The sequence below is a fragment of the Malaclemys terrapin genome, chromosome 18, assembly GCF_027887155.1.
Source record: "Malaclemys terrapin pileata isolate rMalTer1 chromosome 18, rMalTer1.hap1, whole genome shotgun sequence".
NCBI classification, from domain to species: Eukaryota; Metazoa; Chordata; order Testudines; family Emydidae; genus Malaclemys; species Malaclemys terrapin.
This window is the reverse complement of record NC_071522.1, coordinates 20345346-20367045: the sequence shown is the minus strand read 5'-3', so window position 1 is coordinate 20367045 and position 21700 is coordinate 20345346. Positions and strand designations below refer to the sequence as shown.

Sequence of the window (21700 nt, the reverse complement as noted above, 5' to 3'; positions counted from 1 at the left end):
TAAACACGGGACCAGATCCTCCACTGCTGTCAATCAGGAGCAACACCCAATTTGCACCAGCTAAGGCTCTGGCCCAAGACACCAATACCTTTTTCCATGAGGTAGCAGCAACTCTTTATGCAATATACACTAAAATACCACTGTCCCCACCTACCAACTACCCCTGATTACTCTGGGTCGAAAAGATGGGACCATAAAAAGCTCTGAGAACTTATCATGTGGTTTCCCTTTAGCAGCCTGTGTCCACCCTAGTGCTGCTACAGAATAAGCAGAGCGGGACCCAGCCCTGAAGGTTGCTCTAGTGATGATCCTTTAGAGGTATAACAGGACTAAAACTAATGGCAGCTACAGTAGATGGAATTCCAGCTCCTGAAGGTCTTGATGGTATTCTTTGAGGCCTCCCAGGGACCCTCACTAGACAGCTGGAGGTTCTGGGATCAGGCAGCAGTTGGTTATAAAAAGCCACGTTACCAACAGTCTGGTGTTTATTCATCAAATAATTCAGCAAAATTCCCGCTGATCCCATGACACCCTGAGACAAAGGTTCCCTGATAATCCACAGAACCCCCAGGAAAGGGCTTGTGGTTTTAACGCACTCCAGAAAAGTGCTACAGCCACACGCAGCGCTTGTCTGACTTCAAACGCATTCCTCTGAGATCTCCTTGGAACCCCAAACCTCCCTTGCCCAGGATGAGGGAGTTCCTTAATTGGCAAAGACAACAGGAAACAGACCTGTTTCTACAGTCCTTTCTTCTGGGACTCCAAGCATCTCTCCTGGCCACCAAGATGGCTTGGCTAATGTGGTCTGGTTCTGCAGTCTTCAGTGATATTAGCTGCAAAGGTGCCCACAGTAAAGGCCCTTGTAATCTGCAGTTCACTTTTCACCCTCCATCAGCGTCCCTCTCCAGATGCAACTGGGCTCTCTTCCAGTACCCCACAGCTTCCGATGTCTAGCTCCACCTCAATCCCAGTTGGCTGTAAGGGAAGCCAAGAGGAAATTAAGCTCACATATCTAAGGGCTTGTCTATACCGAGGCATCCAGGAAAGTTAATCCGAATTAACTGAAGGCATGAATTTGAACTGGATTAGTGAAACCATATTAAATCCTGGTGTGAACACCCTCATTCAGAATTAAAGTGGCTTTAATTCAGTTTATTTTAATTAACTTCCAAAGTGAAATAAGTAAATACACACAGGGATTTAATGTGATTTAACTGATCCATTTCAAATTCACACATTTAGTTAATTCGGAAAAACTTTTCTCTATGTCCCCATGTAGACAAGCCCTAAGAGTCCATAATTAAGGGCACATCTGTACCTACTATCAGTTTTACACTGTAAGCTCTTTGGGGACAGGGATCGTCTTTAACTATTTTATTTAGTGTCCAGTACAATATGGTTCTGATTTTGATTTGGGTTTACGGACACCACTGCAATACAAATACACTCAACAGCAATTTGGCTCAGGAAGGGAAACAGAATATAGGGCCAGAGCTTCAGGTGCTATAAATCACCATAGATCCAGTGATTTCAATGGAGTTACATGGATTTACACCATCTGAGGGCTTGGCCCATAGTATCTAATTTGAAGCTGCAGTGAGAACAATACAATATAGTCACCCATGTTAGTAACTGACCAGGACACCTGAGCCAATGTGCTTCCTCTTGCCAGTAGTTATATGGGATCTTTAACGACCATGCATAGTCAGGAGTGTTTTGATGGAACGACTGAGTCAGTGTGACCCAAATTAGAAATGGAGCAAATGATTTAGTATGTCCGGAATGATAAAATGGGCCATTTAGAAGCGGGGGAAATGCATGCACTTCCACAGTTTATAGCTTGGTTGTATTTTCTTCAAGTCCCCAAAGCCCATCACAGAGTCCTGCTGGTGACTTTTGAATGAAGCCAGAGTTCTTGCATTACTTCCCTAAGGACTCAGTCCTTGCCTGGGATCCTATCTCTGACTTAACTCCAAACCACCTTCTCCATGGCCATTCCCACCATTTCCAGATGGGGTCTCCAGGAAAGTCTCACCTGCCGGGGCGATTTTGTTAAGGAAGCAATGCGACGGGTGCTAGCTTGTCCCCAAGTGCCTTCTCTGCTCTCTAACAGCACCCGGGTGCTGGGCACAAAACTCCAGGAGCGACCTAGGGCTGGTTTCAGGTGACCACTGCTGCCATCTCTGGTCACGTGGTTAGTCACCTGGAATGCAACAAACCAGCTTATCAGTTCCAGCCAGTTACCAGCAATAACTGCTACTTCTTGCAATGAAACACTGGGACACTTAGAACATAACGGCCATATTGGGTCAGACCCAAGGTCCATCTAGCCCAGTGTCCTGTCCTCTGACAGTGGCCAATGGCAGGTGCCCCAGAGGGAATGAACAGAACAGGGAATCATCAAGTGATCCATCCCCTGTCGCCCATTCCCAGCTTCTGGCAAACAGAGGCTAGGGACACCATCCCTGCCCATCCTGGCTAGTAGCCATTGATGGACCTATCTTCCATGACTCTGACTAGCTCCCTTTTGAACCCCGTCATAGTTTTGGCCTTCACAACACCATCTGGCAAGGAGTTCCAGAGGTTGACAGTGCGTTGCATGAAAAAATACTTTCTTGTGTTTGTTTTAAACCTGCTACCTATTAATTTCATTTGGTGTCCCCTTGTTCTTGTATTATGAGAAAGAGTAAATAACACTTCCTTATTTACTTTCTCACACCAGTCATGATTTTATAGACCTCTATCATATCCCCCCTTAGTCGCCTCTTCTCCAAGCTGAAAAGTCCCAGTCTTATTAATCTCTCCTCACACGGAAGCTGTTCCATACCCCTAATCATTTTTGTTGCCCTTTTCTGAACCTTTTCCAATTCCAATATAACTCTTTTGAGATGGGGCGACCACATCTGCACGCAGTATTCAAGATGTGGGCATACCATAGATTGATATAGAGGCAACATGATATTTTCTGTCTTATTATCTATCCCTTTCTTGATGATGAGGGAGCTAATGGATGCAATCAGCTGCTTCCACTGATCTTTGTTCCTTTCCTTCCTTTGCCCCTTGTCATGACTGGCCATGCTGCCCGTCCAGTGCTTAATTTGTAATGAAAGAGGTGCCAGGGCTCAAGCCAGTTTTTTTACTTTCATAACTGACTCGGGAGGCCCAGTGGTGCTGGGGCTAAGAACTGCCCGGCCTAGAGGTGCCGGGGCTAAGAACTGCCCGGCCTAGAGGTGCCGGGGCTAAGAACTGGCACAAATTAAGCCCCGTGCCCTTCGAAATATCACCCGGTGTGGCTCTTTGTGCCTCTCCAGTGGCTAGGCCATGTATACAGGTTTACAAATGCGTTACTGCTTCCAAGCTCATCTTTTAGCTCAAGCAGTACTGGACAAGCTTCCCCAAGCAGGCAGTTCTCCAGTCCACCACAGTCCAAATCCCTGCCTGGTCACCACTTTATGTTTTAGAAACAGGAACCTCCATTACTTGAGCTAAAGCACCAGGTCTGTTAGCTCAAATGGGAGCCATTAGAGGGAGACAAAAAGCCACAGTGTGTTCGCATGGGTAACACAAACGGCTTCGATAAGACCTGTGCGTTGGCTTAAAATGAATGCTGGCCCCAGATTGGCCACGAAGCAAGGATAGGCCAATGTATAGCTAACTCCCTCATTCCTGGGAACTGCAGTGCCTCCCAGGCGGTGAGTTTAACCTTGAATCTGTGACCGTTCTTCCCCTCTGCTTCTTTGCTTGCTGCTTTATGGGTGATCAGAACAACGGCAAAGCCGGATTCTCCCCATACATTTTAGTGCCCGCTCCAATATATTGACTATTCGTGATGCTTCACAGCCAGGACCTCCCCATTCGGCACATTGATCGGGGTCACAGCATTCCTCCTAGGAGTCAAACCCTCTGTGCAAATGCCCAGAACCAAAGGACAGAGCATGGAGGCCCCATCCGTTTATAAATGCTGCAATGCCCTGTACCGACCCAAAGACAACTGGCTCAAGGGCCACTCTGGCAACTAGCCAGGCACCTAGATCATATAGGAATCTACATCAGTTGTTGCCTCAGAGAACAATGCAAACAGCCCTGTCATCTACCTGTCCTGAACTCCTCCGGGACAGATTCACCTCTGTCATAATTCTCTGCCCCCAAATTCTTTTCAACTCCGGGTCCCCTGCTCCCAGCCCAGGAAGAGCAACTGGCCAACGAACTCACCACCACAGCCATGCTCAGTTCTCTGGCGAGTGTCTTCAGTTCCCTGGCCAGCTGCATCATGATGGCCAAGCCTGTGGATGACGATACAATAGCATTTCAGGGCTTGCTTTCATCGGCAGTTTCTTCGAGACCTAGGACCCTCTCCTGAGAGAATGAATCAGGAGCAGTTCCCTCAGTCCTCCGCACTCCCACCCAGGCAGGTGACCCCGATATATTATGTACTTAGTGCAGTTGATACATGCTTATTTGTCAGTCCCTGGATATTTCTCGTATCCAGGGAACAAACCTAGCATAGGCAGCAGCAGTTCCATCTTTCCCTCCTCCACCCCCAACACGCACCCCATTAACGGGCACCACCCCTGAGCCAGGGGGACCAGTGCTAGAATAATATCGCCACCTAGCTCTTCTACGGTGCTTCTCATCAACAGATCTCAAAGTGCGTTACAAAGGAGGGCAGTAGTATTATCCCCATTTTACAGATGGGGTAACTGAGAAGGAAAGCAACTTGTGCAAGGTCATCCCATAAGCCAGGGGGAGAGCCAAGAATAGATCTCCCCTGAGTCCCAGTCGAGTGCTTTATCCACTAGGCCACAATGCCTTCCCCCACTAGGCCACATGACTGTCCATGACCCATTCAACCCTTTGCCTCTCTGCTGAGACTGCCACCCGGCCCTAATTGTGATGGTGACCAGCGTGCACACTTGTCCTCTAGAAAGTGGACTGCGAGTCTCCTGCTTGTTTCAGGCCACCAGACAGCCTCTAGGTGACATTTTCCCCACTGACTTCCAATAACTACAGGCCAGATGGCTCAGAGAACTGGCAATGGGCAATGGAGTCCCTCACTCTTATGCACAATCAAATGCAGCCCAAGTCAGTAGTGGCTAGAAGTTACGCTCTGGCCTACGTGAAGTGTTTTACCAGTGCCCGTCCAGTTCCAGGGTCAATCCAGCCCCGTCACCCCCAGCTTACTAGAAATCAGTGACAAAAATCTGTAGAGGTTCCAGCAGCCCCACAAAATTCTGACGAGTAAGAAATCAACTAGGTGTTCGAGCTTATCAGGGAGAGAGCCAAGAAGGGGGTATCTGAATGGTACATCTTTAGGTGGTCTCCAGTAAGTGCATTGTATCTGCTGCACTGTTATATAACCCCACACCACCCTGGAATAAAACACAACAACAAAATTTTCCTCTCCCCATTCCATGGGGGCTCAGGGATCAGACTATACTGGGGCTCATTGACAGCATAGAATACCAGCTGGAAACATTGCAGGTAATTAGCAAGATCCAGAAGAAATACTGGAATTGTCTGTCCCACCATGGGTAGCTCAGTGTTTCTTTGCTGCAGAGACCCAGTTTCGAATCCTCAAACCGTGCTCGCTCCGCGGCGCCCCTCACTCACCCTCCGCCTGCCTGCCTCCGAGGAGCGGGCAAATCACCGCTGAGACGGAGTCAACCACCAGCACCTTCACCGGCCCCGAGGAGCTCAGGACCTGGGGAGCGAAGCACAGAGTGTGTGAGGGCAACACACAGGGCACCAAGTGCCACGCAGAGTGGCACCAGTACAGCTTATGCCACACAGGATGCGTGGCCACCAGCAGCTCTGGGGCAGGATGAAGAGATCGGAGTCCTGAAGAAGCCTGGAAATCCTGATGTCAACAGAACAGTCTGCCCGTTCGGACTCAAGTGAGCAGCCCCGCGGCTTCCCAGGATCGGGCCACCACCCTGACTGGGTGGATCTTTACACAATCACAGCAAGAGAGCCAGAGTCCCACCTGCTGGGACACGCTGCACCGGAGTTCCTGTAACACATCCAGCATTTTATAGACATCGAACACCCGGGCCACCTGAATCCTCTGCAGAGCCTCCACCTGCAAGGAGAGGAGAGCAGAAGCATCACGCAGAGACAGCTCATTCAGACCCAGCCTCACCCTCTCCAGGAACCGCACCATCCTCCAAACCCAAACAAGACCTTTCAAAGTCCGGGTGGCTACAATATGTTCGAACCTGGTGCCCAGCATTCCCAGCCAACACGTCTACAAGCATCTTTAATCCAAGGGTCCTCAACCCTGCCCACTGCCCCCATGTAGCAGTGCCATTATCCCCACTTTACAGGTGGGAAAACTGAGGCACAGAATAATTAAGGCCAATGTTTGGCAGCTTAAATCTATAACAAGGGACCTGAATAGGTGGCCTGATTCTCAGGAGGTGCTGGGCACCCAGGGCTCCCACTGAGCCAGGAAAGGAAGGTTTGGTGCTCATAGAGGGAGCCAGGGGAAGCCCAAGAAGACAGAAGGCTGGAGCACGGAATTGACTGGAAGTCCATCAGAGGAAAAATCGGATTCCTGGGTATCCCTGCTGGTTCAGGGGCAGGACACTGTCAGCGACAGCAGCCAAGAAGTCACTAGCTCCACTGCTCTTGACGCTGGAAGCAGTCGGGGTCAGGGATGCAGCCACACTGACCTGCTCCTCTTCATCCCCTGTCCTGGTCTGAGCCAGCTGGAGCAGGCGAGAGGCCGTGAACCCGCCCGTGGAGTCGACGTAGAGGACGTTCTGCTTGAGGTCGTGGGACGTGCTCATGGCTATGCTGAGGCACACCTAGGAGGGAGAGCGCGTGGATGGATCTCACCCCATTGCAGCCGTCCTTCCTAGAGGAGGGGCTTGTTTTCATACTGAACCCAGCACGTTACACCTGAGCCAAGCTAAGGAGTGGGCTCGCTGTCTGCAAACCACTATCACGCAGTCATATAGTGACAGGAGAGCGGAGCCACCAGGGCCCTTCACCTCTGCTAGCAGGGAGACTGACACAGACCTCACCAAACAGATCCAGGCCTTGGATTCCACCTGGGCACCTGCCATGTGCTCTAGGTAAAGCCTGGTTCACAGCTCACAGCCCCCCCGTTTCAGACATGCCGCAAGATGAGTCAGTTTAACGCATCTCCTTCTTTGGGCTAGTAGCTGAAGAAGATCAGTGGCCACAGGGGGTAGGAGGAGTCTGGATTCTTGCCAGATGTGAAGCAACAGCTGTTTTTTCCATCTTCAATTGTTGTAAATATCCCCCCAGTTAGCACCCCAATGAGCACAGTATCAACCATCAAAGGTGGAGTAACAAAGGAGGCCCGAGCTCCCTCTTCCCTGTGGATGCAGAATGTGACACAGGTGATGGGGTGTAGGGAGCTGCCACCTTAAATAACTGGGGGAGGGGGAGGAATTATAACATCTGCTCTGTTAGGCACAGAACAGCCCACCTGTGTCTTGCCACTGCTGGGCGCTCCTGTGAGCTCGGTCACTTCACCAGTGTACAGGCCAGAGTCCAGCAGTTTATCCAAGCTAAAGGAGAAACACACGACAACAACAAGAATCAATCCTGAGCTAATGGAGGCTGGAAATCAGCCACCTCTGGGTATCTGTGTCTCAGATGTACTCAGCCAACACATCCACATCCCCACGGACTCTCCCCCGGTCCTCTCACTCCTCTTTCTGTTTCTGGCGAGGGAGGAAAAACGACAGCAGGGCAGGTATAGGAACGGAGTCCTGAATAGGAAAGGCCTTTGCCTTGTTGGCAGCTCTGGAGGTGGGAACGCAGCATGAAGGCGACAGGTGGGCTTCTCTGAGGGGTGGCACTTGATTATTATAACCAGTAGGGAAGGAGAAAGGGGGAGTGGTCGATACCAAGTATCAAACTGTTCATTTCTATCCCTGGTCCTCACGCTCGGGGCCATCACGACTCAATGCTGTTCCGGCAGCAGTAACCATCCTTAATGGCTCAAACCTGGGCAAATGCTTATAACGTTCTGCAACCGAATGGGATAAAAATCTCCAGACAGGATGCAGCAACTGTGCAAGTGCTTGGGGAGATGAATACAATGGGGGGTCAGAGCAAGGGTCAATTGCAGGAGCGTAGGCTGGTGGCTTGAAATAGGTGACTAGTGCTAACATGCTAACGCTGTGGACCGGCAAAGCAGAATCTCTCTCTACTCAAGATGCAGCCCTGCTGCTTCCAGGTGCACAAGGTCTCCAGCTCAGTCCCTGCTGGAAGGGAATCCTGACAGATACCGCGTCAGCTCAGATCTCAGCCAAGCGGCTGGAGCTGTCTCCAGGTTGAAGCTTAAAGTCCAACTTGGCTTCTGGCAACAGAGGGTGGGGAAGGGAAGAACGATTCAGCTTTAACCCTTGCCCCTCTCCCCTTCGCGTGTGACGTCCTCACCTCTTGCTCCCTGTGGACAGGATGGCTGTGGAGCTCTTGAGTTCCTCGTAGAGATCCGCCCCGTTGACAGGAAAGGCTGAAAACTGTGCCAGCAACACACGTCTCACGGCGACCAGGGCCTGTGTGGACAGACGGCCATCCCCAAATGGGACACTGAAGAATTCGGAGACAGCTCTGTGGCACAGACCATCTTTGTTCTGGGTTTGTACTGTGCCTTGTACAATGGGTTGTGGTCCATGACTGGGGTTGCTAGGAGACTACCTCAGTACAAAGAATGACTTCTTCCCCAGAGAAGGAGCCTTTGCAGACAGATGGAAGGCCCTAAGGAACATCGGGCCAGATCTACAGTGCCCAGCAGACAGACTGATGCATTGTTAGCCCAGTCGTGCATGAGGGTGAGGTCTCTGCAGACAGACGACCCACATCAAAGCATTTGGCTAAACATGGCTCTCTCCGGCAGGCTACAGCTTTAGCTCCCAGATTGAACATCAACACCAAGGAATCTCTTCTCACCTTGTAGGACAGGCAGCACTTCCGGGCAACTTCCTCCAGGTCCGAGGAGACAAGGTCCACCACTGCAAGTAACAGTCAGAGATAAGCAGCTGGAGGTCAAAATGTAACAGCCCTGGAATGCCAGAGAACTCCTCAGATATAACACATGGTGACACTATTCTGCCCTGTCCTCCCCGAGCCAGGAGACAGAGCCAAATCCAGTTTTGGGCAGTGAGACCTAACATGCAACCGTACCCACTCATAGACGCCGAGCTGTGTTAGCTGAGCTCAGCCCAATGGCGAGCAGTGGTGAATCAAAGGAACGCTCACTGAAGATGTCACAGGGTTAGTCTGAGACACGTTCACTCCTGGGTTTGTAAAGGAGCACGGAGCGTAAAGTGAACGGCCTTTGGGGCTTATCAATCACCCGCTGGCAAACCCACGGCACCGTCGTCGTCAGCTGCTCAGGAGCGGCGCGGGACTGCAACGGCAGGGAGCCGACACGGCAGGACCCCAGTGCGTTGGCAGAGTGGCGTGGAAGCCCAAGACGGGAATAGCAGATAGCGCCTAAGTGCAGCATTTCAGTGTCCCTGCAGAGCGTGGAGCGGCTCAGCGGACAACGCATGACATAAAATATACAAGATGTGCCAAGTGCCAAAATGCTGTGGTGCTGGACACTACTCCACAGCCTTAGGGCACATCTCCACGGCAATACGATGTGTGACTGCAGCACGCGTAGACACACCTGCGTAGACGTCGAGCTCGCAAGCTCAGCTAACTGTAGCAATGAAGCCACGGCACACTCTACACACTGTACAGGCCTTACACACCCGCTTGGGACCCCGTATATGTTCTCGAGTGGCCACTGCCACGGTGTCACTGCTAGTGTTACTCGAGCTGGCTAGGTCAAAGCTATGTCTTCATGTGCTGCATTCACACTTGCCGCGCAGACATCGCCTTAGATACAGAGATGAGCCAGACACAGCTCCGTGGTGTCTGGCTGCCTTAACGGGCTTCAGGTACATACCCCCTAACACTGCTGAGGAAGGCGTGAGCCCCATCTCCTACGCTACACTGTTCCAGGGAGAGCGCAGAGTCCAGTAGGAGGATCTGGGAATGCTCCTGGAGCACAATACTGAGCTCCCAGCCAGTCCCGCCTGTCGGTGCAGGAGCACGGCCAGTGGGCGAGAGAGCTCTGTGCCCTTCCCTGACTACTCCCCAGGGTTCGCCCAGAAGTCCAGGTGGGGGAGATCCTAGTGCTAAGACCCCGGGCTGCCCCTTTACCTGTAGCGATGCTGTTGGCTTTCAGAAGCTGGATCATCTCTGCCGTGAGGCCGGGGCAGAGACCTGCTCGGAGTATCACCATGTCCCTGTGACAGCCCCTGAAGGGAAGGGGACAGGATCTCTATGTGGGGCGGCTGAGCGCCACGCAGTCCTGCACCCTGCGCAAGAGAGAAGAGGGCGCATCTGTTATTCCGGGGACACGGAAACACCATAGCCCTTCACTCTCTGTACCACCACCTGCGTCTTGGTTGCAGCTCCGTGAACAAAGCCACGGCCAAGTCCCGCGGCCAGCACTGCGAGCGAGGACCATTGCACGGCTCGCCCTGCTGCACTGCGCACCAGGGAGCATCTCTCGGGATCAGGGATTGTCGGAATCTGAACAACAAGTTTGTGTAGCCCTCCGCTAGCTCACAGCGGTTCCTGGATCCTACAGCTGCAGGTCACTACCAGGGTCATGCACAATTATTATTTATTGCTCGTCTTGTGCCAGCAGCTGGAGGCGGTCATGAGGGATCCAGTGGGCTAGGTGCTGGATGCACACAATGAAAAGCCAGTCCCTGCTCCATCTTTTCAAGAGGAGCGAGGTCTCCAAGCCCTTTGCGCTGGTCCCAGCATCTTTTCTTTAACGCGGTTGTGGCCGGGAGTTTGGCAGGGTAGAAATCAGAGAGCGTCTGCGCCCAGCTCTGACATTGCTAGCGAGGAAAACGCATGCACGACATCTCCAAGCTGTTTGCCAGGGGATGGCAAGACCGTTGTGACTGCATCAGGACCTCAGGCCTGGCTGCAGGGAAACAAGCAGTCCTAGGGAACCTTCTTCCTAGTGTGTAGGACTAACCAGCATGCAAATAATAAAGTCATACAAATAATACAGAATCCCAGAAGAGCCCAGTGCGCCGACACCCCTTCCCGGAGCACCCAGCCGAGCAGGCAGAAGAACACGACTCGGAACACGGGCATCGCTCCATTCCCGTCCAGCCGCTCTCCCGACACACACGCGGGGCAGCCTGTCCCATCTCGCTTCCAGGGCAGGACCCGGAATAAGCAACCGCGTTACGGGGCTCTTGCAGACGGACGGCGGGGCTAGCAAACCTGGCACCCCCCGCCCCGAGGACAGGGCAGCCCCACAGCGAAAGGGGACGGGAACCAGCTCTGCCCCACAACAGCTGCAGAGCACCCGGCCACTAGCAAGCGCAGCCCTGAGCGGAGAGCGACCAGAGGCCCCAATTTCAGAGGGCCGGTCCATATAGTCGGGGCTGTGTCTTATATAGGCACCCACTGCCCCTCCCCCACCCGTCCCAATTGGTCCCACTTGCTCTCCGAGCATCCCCGGGGACCTGGGCCCCGGCACCCCTGGGCTTGCTGCGTCAGTTATGAATGTAAAAACCTTGCTTGGGCCCCCGCCCCGCTTGCATTACACACCCCGCCTGACCCACCCGCCTCCAGTGCCCCCCAGGCGGACGCCGCTCACCTGCGAACACCATGCCCCACACAGCTCAGCTCCCCAAGCCTGCCTCTGCCTCCACTTCCTGCTCCTCTGCCGGGTTCAGAGAGCAAACAGCAAGGCCCGAGCTGTCTATCTCCACCTGCTGGCTGCCTGGGGAGAGCCGGAGGAGGAGGGAAACTCCAGCCGCAGCAGGAAAACACTACCCATGTGTGCTTTCCTGAACCAGGGCCTTGCCCCCCCCCCCCCCCCCCCCTTTGCCACAAGTTTGAAATCATTCTAGAATAACAAATGGTTTGCACTTCTATAGCCCCTTCCTTCCCAGATCTCAAAGCCATCATATTACAATCACTAGAGCAACTGATAACCCCTAAAAAGCAACAGAGGGTCCTGTGGCACCTTTGAGACTAACAGAAGTATTGGGAGCATAAGCTTTCCTGGGTAAGAACCTCATTTCTTCAGATGCAAGGTGCCACAGGACCCTCTGTTGCTTTTTACAGATTCAGACTAACATGGCTACCCCTCTGATACTTGATAATCCCTAAGGTGACAGTGGCCACCGTCCTACAATCAGATCCACACGGGGGGGGGGACCCCTGTGATCTCACGGTAGGATCGAGGCCTATCAGAACTGAAAGACGTTAGCAACAGATCCCCCCTTTCTCTTTTGTCAGTTGTTTGATTTAGCAGCACTTCGCACAGTCCTTTCCATTGCTTCTCTGTATAGTCTGTTGGGCCCCACGCCTGCAATGAGCTTCAATGCACAAAGGCAGGCCGGCTACCTTAGTTAGCCCCCATCCTGCATGTGTTTAACTTCATTCATGTGGGCAGCCCCGTCACGGGCAACGAGGCTACGCTCGGGCATATAACTCAGCACACGCGTGAACAGGACTTTAATTGTTTAGCCCAGATCCTCAGAGATGTTTAGGCTCCTAACTCCCATTGAAATCTAGACCCCTAACGCCTATTGATTTCAACTGAAGTTGGGAGCCTGAATACCTTTGTAAGGCCGGGTCTCTCTTCCTTGCTGAAATCCCCCTCGCTGAGAAAGCAGAAAGAAAAACCTTTCCGTGCTGTTTTTAATAGCAATTTGTAAAAAATTAAAAGACACCAGGGCCCCTGTTAGAAACAAACACTAGTTAACAATAATACCACTGGGCATGCATACAACACGCAAGTATCTTCAGATCACAGCGCACTAACCAGCTTGCTATAGAAGTCCCTTGTCAATGACCCCAAACTGCTCTGAATCTGGTATATGACTTAAAAGCACCACAACTTTACTATGCCTCAGCAAGACAACTGCGGAAGGGAGGTGGGGGGAGGAGGGGGAAAAAAAGAAAATCCAAACCTATTCCCAGCTGGGATGCATTTCTAATCAGCTGCTTTGTGGAAGGATGTGACTTTCTTGCCAGCCAGAATTAGCACAGGTGAGTGCCATTCAGTGCCTCCCCTGATCTATAAATAGTGGGAAGGGGGGGCATTTGTGGATTGATTGCTAAAATAGTAGATACCGCTAGTGTTTGGGGAAGGGATAGTTGGGGAAGAGTGTTAGTGCTGAGAGGGGGAAATTTTGAAAAGGAGGTGCAGCAGCAGCAAAAGTTAATGAAGTAGAGTAAATTAATATTGAGATTAGCTAGAAAATAGAGCCAGGCTTAGAACTGAAAAGCAAGATATACTAGGCTGCTGATTTTTCTGGCTGAAGGTTACTAGGCTCGGTCTTTCTCTTTCTGGACTGATCCCTGATGAATGTTAGGAGCAAAGATTCATTCTTATAGAGGCTTGTATCAAGTGGGCAAGGATTGCAAGTTGGAGCTCCTTCTTTTCTCTTGCCTAAACTGCTAACTAGGAGAGGTTCATGAAATGCAGCTCTTTATTTCTGTGGGGGGTCTCTGGGAAACAGTAAATACAATCTGCAAACTAAGGCAGCAGAAAGGAAACCTCTTAAATAGTCACTGCAAGGGAGTAGGCAACTCAACTTGGATCAGAAAGTCAGTTACTTACGATGTTGCTGCTTCATATAAGGACTTGTAGCTTTAAACAAGTCTGTGGTCTTGTTAGTTCATGTTAAAGTTACTCCAGCAGCTTGAGGTAGCCAATCTAAATGGCCGGGTCTGCAGAGTTTTAGCTCTGAGCGCTGCAAGCTAAGAGCCACCTGAAAGCAAAGTAGCTAACGTCCTTGATAAGGATCCTGAGGTTCGTAGTAACCAAAATGCTCTTCAGGGCTATATTGAAGCAATGTTTGATTTCTGGGCTCAGATCGGTTCAGTTAATAGTTCTCTACAAACATGCAGCAATCACTAGCTAATATGGCAGCTTCTCTAGAGACTTTAAATACTACCACAGCTTCAGAATGAGTAATACTTGCTGCTAAACTACTTCTGTACAATATTCTTGATCTAATAGTCCCACCCTTGAGTCCACTAGGGCTAGAGTGTATAATCCACAAAGCAAGGAAGGGATACTTTTCCTGTGCCAAACTGGCTCTGACATACTAACCGCTACTGATTCTCTTAAAAGCAGGCAGGTTTCTGGGATATGGGAGTGAAATGAAACACAAGTGTCAATTTCAGACCTGTTTAATGGCTGTCTTAACTACAGTCTGAGTTGGCTTCTGAATGACAGTCTGAATTAATCTCCCTTTCTAGTTCCATGGGGACAAGTAGTCTTAAAGAACTGACCGCTTTCTTGGAAACTGATCCCAGCCTGTGGAATGAACTGACACAGGATCTAAGGTCTATCACAAATTTTCCCCATCTTCCACCCTAAGGCTGAGTTTATTGACTCTGGCTTTCTCTACCAATACCAAACACAGCACTGTGTACACTAGTGAGAATACAAAACAAAGCACTCCCCTGCACACACTTCTCCCCTGGGGGGAAGGAGATCAAACACATGAGATGTTAGTAGAGTGACCAGATGTCCTGATTTTTGGGTCTTATCCTTGTATGGGCACCTATTACCCCCCACCCCCATCCCGATTTTTCACACTTGCTGTTTGATCACCCTAGATGTTAGTCCCTCTGCTTAATGCATGACTGGAAGATGCTCAGATACTATGGTAATGTGCATGGTATAAAATCCTACATAGACTATAACAAAGTAGGGTTATTTCCTTAGTGCGGCTTTGGAAATGGCTGGCGGTTAGCTCGGCTACTCTGTTTAATGTGTTGGCTGTACAGTAAAGTCAACTCTCTGATTCTGTGATGCGCTCAAAGGGCTAGTAAGTTACCTTGCTAAACGCTGCTCTCCCCAGATCCTGCTTACGACACACAGCCCTGTTCAAACTTATTCTTCGAAGGTACTCAGACCTGGGAATACTGCAGAACTGCGCTGTAAACTATATAGCTAGGACTAGAAATAAGCATGGTCCCCTTTAGCTTTCTTCTTCAGGCAGTCTGTCTTGTCACCGGGAGGGGAGACACTTACTGGAATCCCAACTCCCTACAGAGAATGCTGACAAACAGCAGACTGTCTCCTTCAGATCCTCTAAACTGGTAGCCCTGAGCTGAAGAAATGGCAAATCTGAGGGCTACCTCGCTGAAAGACTAAGTGTGGGCATTTTCTGATGCATGCCAGAAAAAGTGGAGTTTAAACTGGTCAGGCTCCCTTCCCGGATCCTCACCAGGTTACTGTGTTTGGGCCCATGTGAGGCTTCTTTTTAAAGTTCCCCTGGATCTCCAGGTCTAGCCACGGTCTCTGCTTCTGGCACACTCCAGACGGTCTGGTATCCCTCTTTGGAAGTGGGGACCCTACAGCCCACCCTTAACTCCCAGACCAGTGGTGAACACCCCACAAGCCTAAGTGCACCCTTCTCAGCACTCCTTGTGGGCATTCTAGTAAATAGTCATCCTCTCTCTGAGTGATGCAAGATTGCTAAAGTAAACAGACTTTGCAAAAGGATTTCTAGAACAATCACACTGCTCTGCAGAGAGCACAAGAGATGCAGATCTATGCAAAAGCAAACACCTGAGTCCCTGCCTCAGTTTCTTCACCTGTCGAGTTCTTTGGGACTTGGTCTCCCAGAACCAGCACTGACCAGGATCGCCTCGCCCTTTCCTTCTTGGTCTCTTCTTCCTCTCTCAAATGACCAGTGAGAAGTTCTGAGAATCATAGAACTGGAAGGGACCTTGAGAGGTCATCTAGTCCAGTTCCCTGCACTCATCCTATTGGGATCCAGGAAGTGGGCAGGTGGGCAGAAGGACCTCCCCCCAGCCTAAGGGGAGTATCCACAGGGCCTGGAAACCAAATGATTCCAGGGGACAACTAATGAGATAACAGGGATGGGAGTGAGGTCAAAGGCTCAAATGAAGGGAACCTGACAGGGACACCGAGCACAGAACCCCAGACAACGCCCACTGCTTCTCAAAGGTGTCAAGGGAGCCAGTGGATGCCGCCCAGAGGAACTCTGTCCGCATACGTGAACCGACGGAGGATCAGAAACAGTCACCAGAGCCTCCATCGGCCAACCTCCTCTCCCTGGTTTTATAAATGGCCACTTTCGCCAGGGCCAAGAGGAAGTTGACCAAGAGATCCGTGGTCCGACTAAGTCACGGGATAGGGAGTGCGTAAATGAGAAGGTGAGGGGAAAAGTGCAACCAAAAACGCAACATATTATTGGTGAGGAGGCAGTGTAGGGGTTGCAACCTGGCACACTCCAAGTAAACGTGAGCCAGGGTCTCCCTCATGCCGCAGAAAGGACAGGTGTCTGGGACAGGGGTAAACTGTGCCAAGTACATGCCCGTACTCACGGCCCCATGAAGGAGCCGCCAGCTGATATCCCCAGCAGGCCTGGGGACCAGGTTGGAGTAAAGGCTGGCCTACCAGGGCTCCTCACCCTCTAGAGGTGGCAGGAGTCCCGCCACTTTGTGTCGGGGTGGGACGCGAAGGTGAGGAAGTAAAGGGCGTGGAGCACGAGCACCTATAGGTGTTTCCTTGGCGTGGTCTGGAAACAAACTGGCTGCAAGTTGTGCAGCCAGCTCCCGGAGAAGGGGCGGGGAGCTGGTTGGGTCCATGGGGCAGGGGCCCGATGAAAAGGTCCGGAGGGCCTGGGGTAGAGGGTGGGCGGGGCATGCCCTCTCGCAGGACCCAGTTGAGGTAGGCCCAAGCAGTGGGCAGCAAAGCGGCCCTCACCTCCTGAAGTACGCGCTGGGGAGTACGAGACCTGGAGAGCCCCATGCGCCGAGCAAGCGTCAGGGAGTCCAGCCAGTCTCCCCTATGATGATGTCACTTGAATAGATATGTGGACAGAGTTGGCGTCTGGCTTTGTTGCAAGGATAGGTTCCTGGGTTAGTGTTTTTCTAGCCAGTTATGCACCCCCTTTATAGTAGCTCCATCTAGGCTGTATTTCCCCACTCTGTTTGAGAGGGCCACGAGAGGCAGTATCAAACGCTTTACTAAAGTCCAGATATATCACGTCTACTGCTCTTCTCTCTTTGCCCCCCCCCTCCCAATCCCCATCCACAAGGCTTGTTACACTGTCACAGAAAGTTATCGGGTTGGTTTGACACGATTTTTTCTTGACAAATCCATGCTGACGGTTACTTATCACCTTATTATCTTCTAGATGTTTGCAAATTGATTGCTTAAGTATTTGCTCCATTATCTTTCCGGGTACAGAAGTTCAGCTGACTGGTCTGTAATTCCCCGGGTTGTCCTTATTTCCCTTTTTATAGATTGGCACTATATTTGCCCCTTTTCCAGTCGTCTGGAATCTCTCCCATCTTCCATGACTTTCTTTAAAAATAATTGCTAATGGCTCAGATATCTCCTCAGTCAGCTCCTTGAGTATTCTAGGATGCATTTCATCAGGCCCTGGTGACTTGAAGACATCTAATTGTCTAATTTTTGATTTGTTCTTTCCCTATTTTAGCCTCTTCTGATCCTATCTCATTTTCACTGGTATTCACTGTTAGATGTCCAATCACCGCCAACCTTCTTGGTGAAAACGGAAACAAAAGTCATTAAGCACCTCTGCCACTTCCACTTCTTGTTTGTTTTTCCCCCCTTCATTGAATAGCAGTCCAACCCTGTCCTTGGTCTTCTCTTGCTTCTAATGTATTACCATTTATGGCTCTAGCTAGTTTGGTCTCATTTTGTGCCTTGGCCTTTCTAGTTTTGTCCCTACATACTTGTGTTATTTGTTTATATTCATCCTCTATAATTTGACCTAGTTTCTACTTTTTGTAGGACTCTTATTTTTTTAATTTTTAGATCATTGAAGATCTCCTGGTTAAGCCAGGGTGGTCTATTGCCATACTTCCTATCTTTCTTATGGAGCGGGATAGTTTGCTCTTGTGCCCTTTAATAATGTCTTTGAAAAACTGTCAACCGTCTTCTATTAATTTTCCTCTTAGACTTGTTTCCAATGGGATCTTACCTACCGATTCAGAGTTTGCTAAAGTCTGCCTTCTTGAAATCCATTGTCTTTATTGTGCTGTTTTCCTTCCTACCATTTCTTAGATTCATGAACTCTACCACTTCATGATCACTTTCACCCAAGCTGCCTTCCACTTTCAAATTCTCAACCTGTTCCTCCCTATTTGTCAAAATCAAATCTAGAACAGGCTCCCCCCAGTAGGTTTCTCCACCTTCTGAGATAAAAAATGGTCTCCAATACATTCCAAGAACTTGTTGGATAATCTGTGCCCTGCTGAGTTGTTTTCCCAACAGATGTATGAGTAGATGAAGTCCCTCATCACCACCAAGTCCTGGGCTTTGGATGATTGTTAGTAGCTTTTAAAAAAAGCCTCATCCACCTCTTCCACCTGGTTAGGTGGTGGGTAGTAGACCCCTACCATGACATCACCCTTGGTTTTTTACCCCTTTTACGTCCTTTGCTAGACTTCCAGTCTCCTTTGCCAGGTGACACCCTACCACCCTGAATCAGCATCAGCCCCCCACCCCATCAGGTGATCTGTTGCCTGGTCACCACTCCTCTGGAATCAGACTTGGAAATCCAGTTCCCCTGGCAATAGCCAGCTCTTAGTTCATGGGTGCTTCCATTTGAACTGCTGATCAGGGTTTAACAGCCCTCTGTTGTTAGCTCTCTGCTAGGTGCAAGAGTTTCTCCTGGCACCACTTGGGCGTGGAGGCTACAGAGCTAAGGCGAAGGCAAAGGACGATCTTCTAAACAAAACAGTGCTTAGAAAACAATGGAGTTTGTATGTGTGTAAACCACACTGCAGAGGCCAGGCAGGTCCCCCAAACCACCATGAGCCACTTCTCTCTCACTTGGAAATACCGATTTGTGTACATCTGATGTAGGGCAGGTTATTCCATAGTTGTCCACTTGGGGGTTCTTGCACCTTCCTCTGAAGCATCAGGTATGTGCCAGCGTTCCCGCCAGGATACTGGACTGGATGGAGCCACTGGTCTCCTCTGCTCAGGCAGTTTTGTTCTTCAGACCCAGAACTGCCAAGGATTCTTTGGAGCAGAGAATTCTTCTTTTTATTCTCCCCCCTATCTTGACAAATGTGTGTCACTGGCTCTTCGGCCTTCAGAACTTGCTGTCCCCTTTGTCAGAAACTGCCCCTTTCAAGGGCAGGATGATCCCATCTCCCTCCCTAAATCTATATTCCTGGAGTAGACACAACACTCCATGTAGGAGGCTCAGGGCCACCAATTATCCAGTCTCAGTAGCCATCTCCCCACACCCACACACACACCTGTTCTTTCTTGAGTTGATAGGGATTCACTCTGCTCCAGAGTGGTCCATCCTGCTACACAGGGTACCTCTGCCATGGTGCCAGGGAGAGGGAAGATGGGCAATTGCTGCTGGAAGCTGTATTTTGCAGGGGAAAATCTAAAATGAGCAGAGCAGCATTAAACTAGGCACGGCTGGCATCAGGGTGAAGTGTCATCAGTAAGGGGAGGGTTGGCACAAGAGGGTTAAACTACCCTCTGGCAGCTTCCCCTATCCATGCAGGGTTCTTTTCCTCCTCCTACTTCAATTACAATGACAGTGCCTTGGCGTGGGTCACTCCAGTCCATTTTAAGTATTACAAAACACCGGAGTCTCCCTGGCAGATCTAGTCCTGGCCCCCCAGATTGCCCCACGCCCACCCCCTTCCTAGGGCCAGCAGGACTTGAGAGATCTTTCCAGACCTCCACCATGAGGGCAGGAAAATGACAGTCTTGGACAATAGGTACTTGCATGCCTCAATGCCCTCCCATGGCTCTGGGGAGCATCGACTCACAGATAGAGGCATTCACAGACCTGCAGGTGCTTCTAAAGGCTTCCCAAACTGCTATTGAGGGAATCAATCATAGCACCACATACAGCTGCTGCTAGAGGGGAGAGCAGAGCAGATCAGGCAATGGGAGAGACCGTCTGGGTCTGGAACAGGGACCTCTGAGCCTGGCCCAGAAATCTTCTCTCTGCACCACATTCTGGCTTATTCCTCCCTGCTATTGGAGGAGACAGACCTGGGGCCCAGGGGGAACAACTGGCCCACATCCCCAGCTCCAAACTGATTACTAGCTTCTCAAACCAGTCCTGGGGGAATTCCAAACAGCCCTGCAGTGCTGGGAGGCCTCAAATCATATCCGGTCCTTGACCCTACTGGTTCCCTCTACCTCGGAGTACTGTTATATGGTGGAGAGCAGTGACCCTCAGCCAGCTTGGTTACTATTTAACAGTACCCCACAGTGTGAGAGGTGACCCCTTCCCCAAGGAGCTTACACACTAATTTTAAGACATAATGCCAAAAAAAGGGGGGGGGGAGGAAAGTGAGGGTCAACAACAATAAGACTGTAGGGTTTATCCAGCAAAGGCCAATATATAGCCCAGTAGAGCATGGAACAATTGAATAAGTGACAGGTTCTAGCTCCCAGATGGAGCCCTATTAAAGTAATCCCTCAGGAAGCCCTGAAGTAGCCAGAACAGAGGCTGCAAGCTAGCATGCTCTAGGGAGACATGCGCCAGGCTTTCCATCTCGCCACAGAATGCACAAGTGTGAAACTCTGAAATGCACTTGCTCCTAGGACCCGCTTGAGAGAAGCAGCTGGCAAGGCCGATCTGGCCTCCTGGAGCACACAGCAGGGGCCACAAGGGGTGTGCAGCCCTATGTGCCGGGCTAGCGCTACAGGGTCCACCCAGATCCTCCAACTGTAGTGCAGAAGGTCCCTCATCTCACTGCCACCAGCCGTGGTGCATCAAGGGGGGGTTCCACCATCTTTCCAACAAGCTGCTGGTTGCGTAGCAGGGGTTCAGCAAGGAGGTTGTTCCCCTCAGCAGCCAGACTAGACCTGCCCACAGTTCCCGGGTAAGTCCTGGTAAAAGACCAGCCACTGCTCAGAGGTCTCAAGGGAGACCATTCGGATAGAGATACAACCAGCAGCTCTATCAGAGCCCTTGGGCATGGCAGAGGAGGTGTGCCCCACACACTCAATGCCAGACCATGCTTATCGGAGAGTCGTGTCCGTGTCCATGTCTACATAGCTTAGCAGCATTGACAACAAAGACAGCGCAAACGCTGCAGGTTCCCTAAAGCACTTCTCCGTGCTTGCATCACTGGGTTTGTACGACTCTACCCGGAACTGTAGGACAGGCTTGTCCTCTATATTTTGTCAAGTGGTAAGTTAACTGTAGTCGCAACCATCCAGTTCTCTCAAATCACCCTTAGTAATTTTAGCAGGGATCGTGATGCTGGTGCAATTCTGTCCTTGTCAAATAATGAGCTCACGATGTCCCCCAAACCACCCACCGTTCTGTACAGCTGCACGGTACGCTGAAAAGCAAGCCTCTCTCGGGCCCCTCTGATGCAATGAGGCAGACCTTCTGAGAAACACTAACCCCAAAGTCAGTCCAGTGCACTGAGGAAGAGGGAACAGCATTTCTCTTGTGCTGTTCCACCTTCACATACTTCACAAGAGCCGCGTCATAGCAGGCACAAAGTGTCCATTTGTAGGATTGGCGGCGAGTCAGACCAACATCTCCTACGGTGGGCATAATCCATTTTCAGGTCCTTTCCTTCCTGCCATTACTTGCAGTATCTTTGTCCGGACTTGGCCCGCTTGCTTGAGGAAGGTGTGGATCTGGGACCAGAAGCTGTTTTTACCCAATGG

At 50.7% G+C, this 21700-nt stretch overlaps 1 protein-coding gene across 2 annotated transcripts; it reads right to left on the bottom strand.

Annotated features, from left to right (window-relative positions):
- Positions 1-467: 467 nt before the first annotated feature.
- RAD51D (RAD51 paralog D) lies at positions 468-11747 on the bottom strand. Of its 2 annotated transcripts, XM_054008811.1 has the most exons (11): positions 11660-11747; positions 10192-10349; positions 8929-8990; positions 8416-8534; positions 7457-7538; positions 6672-6806; positions 5984-6079; positions 5611-5701; positions 4213-4283; positions 2036-2203; positions 468-975 (listed from the first exon to the last, which is right to left on the bottom strand). In XM_054008811.1, exons 2-11 carry the CDS (start codon positions 10271-10273, stop codon positions 892-894), a joined length of 990 nt encoding a protein of 329 aa, XP_053864786.1. In that variant the 5' UTR covers positions 10274-10349; positions 11660-11747; the 3' UTR covers positions 468-891. The 2 variants fall into 2 exon arrangements, with proteins under 2 accessions (XP_053864786.1, XP_053864787.1); XM_054008812.1 differs by lacking the exon at positions 6672-6806.
- Between the last annotated feature and the right edge of the window lie 9953 nt (positions 11748-21700).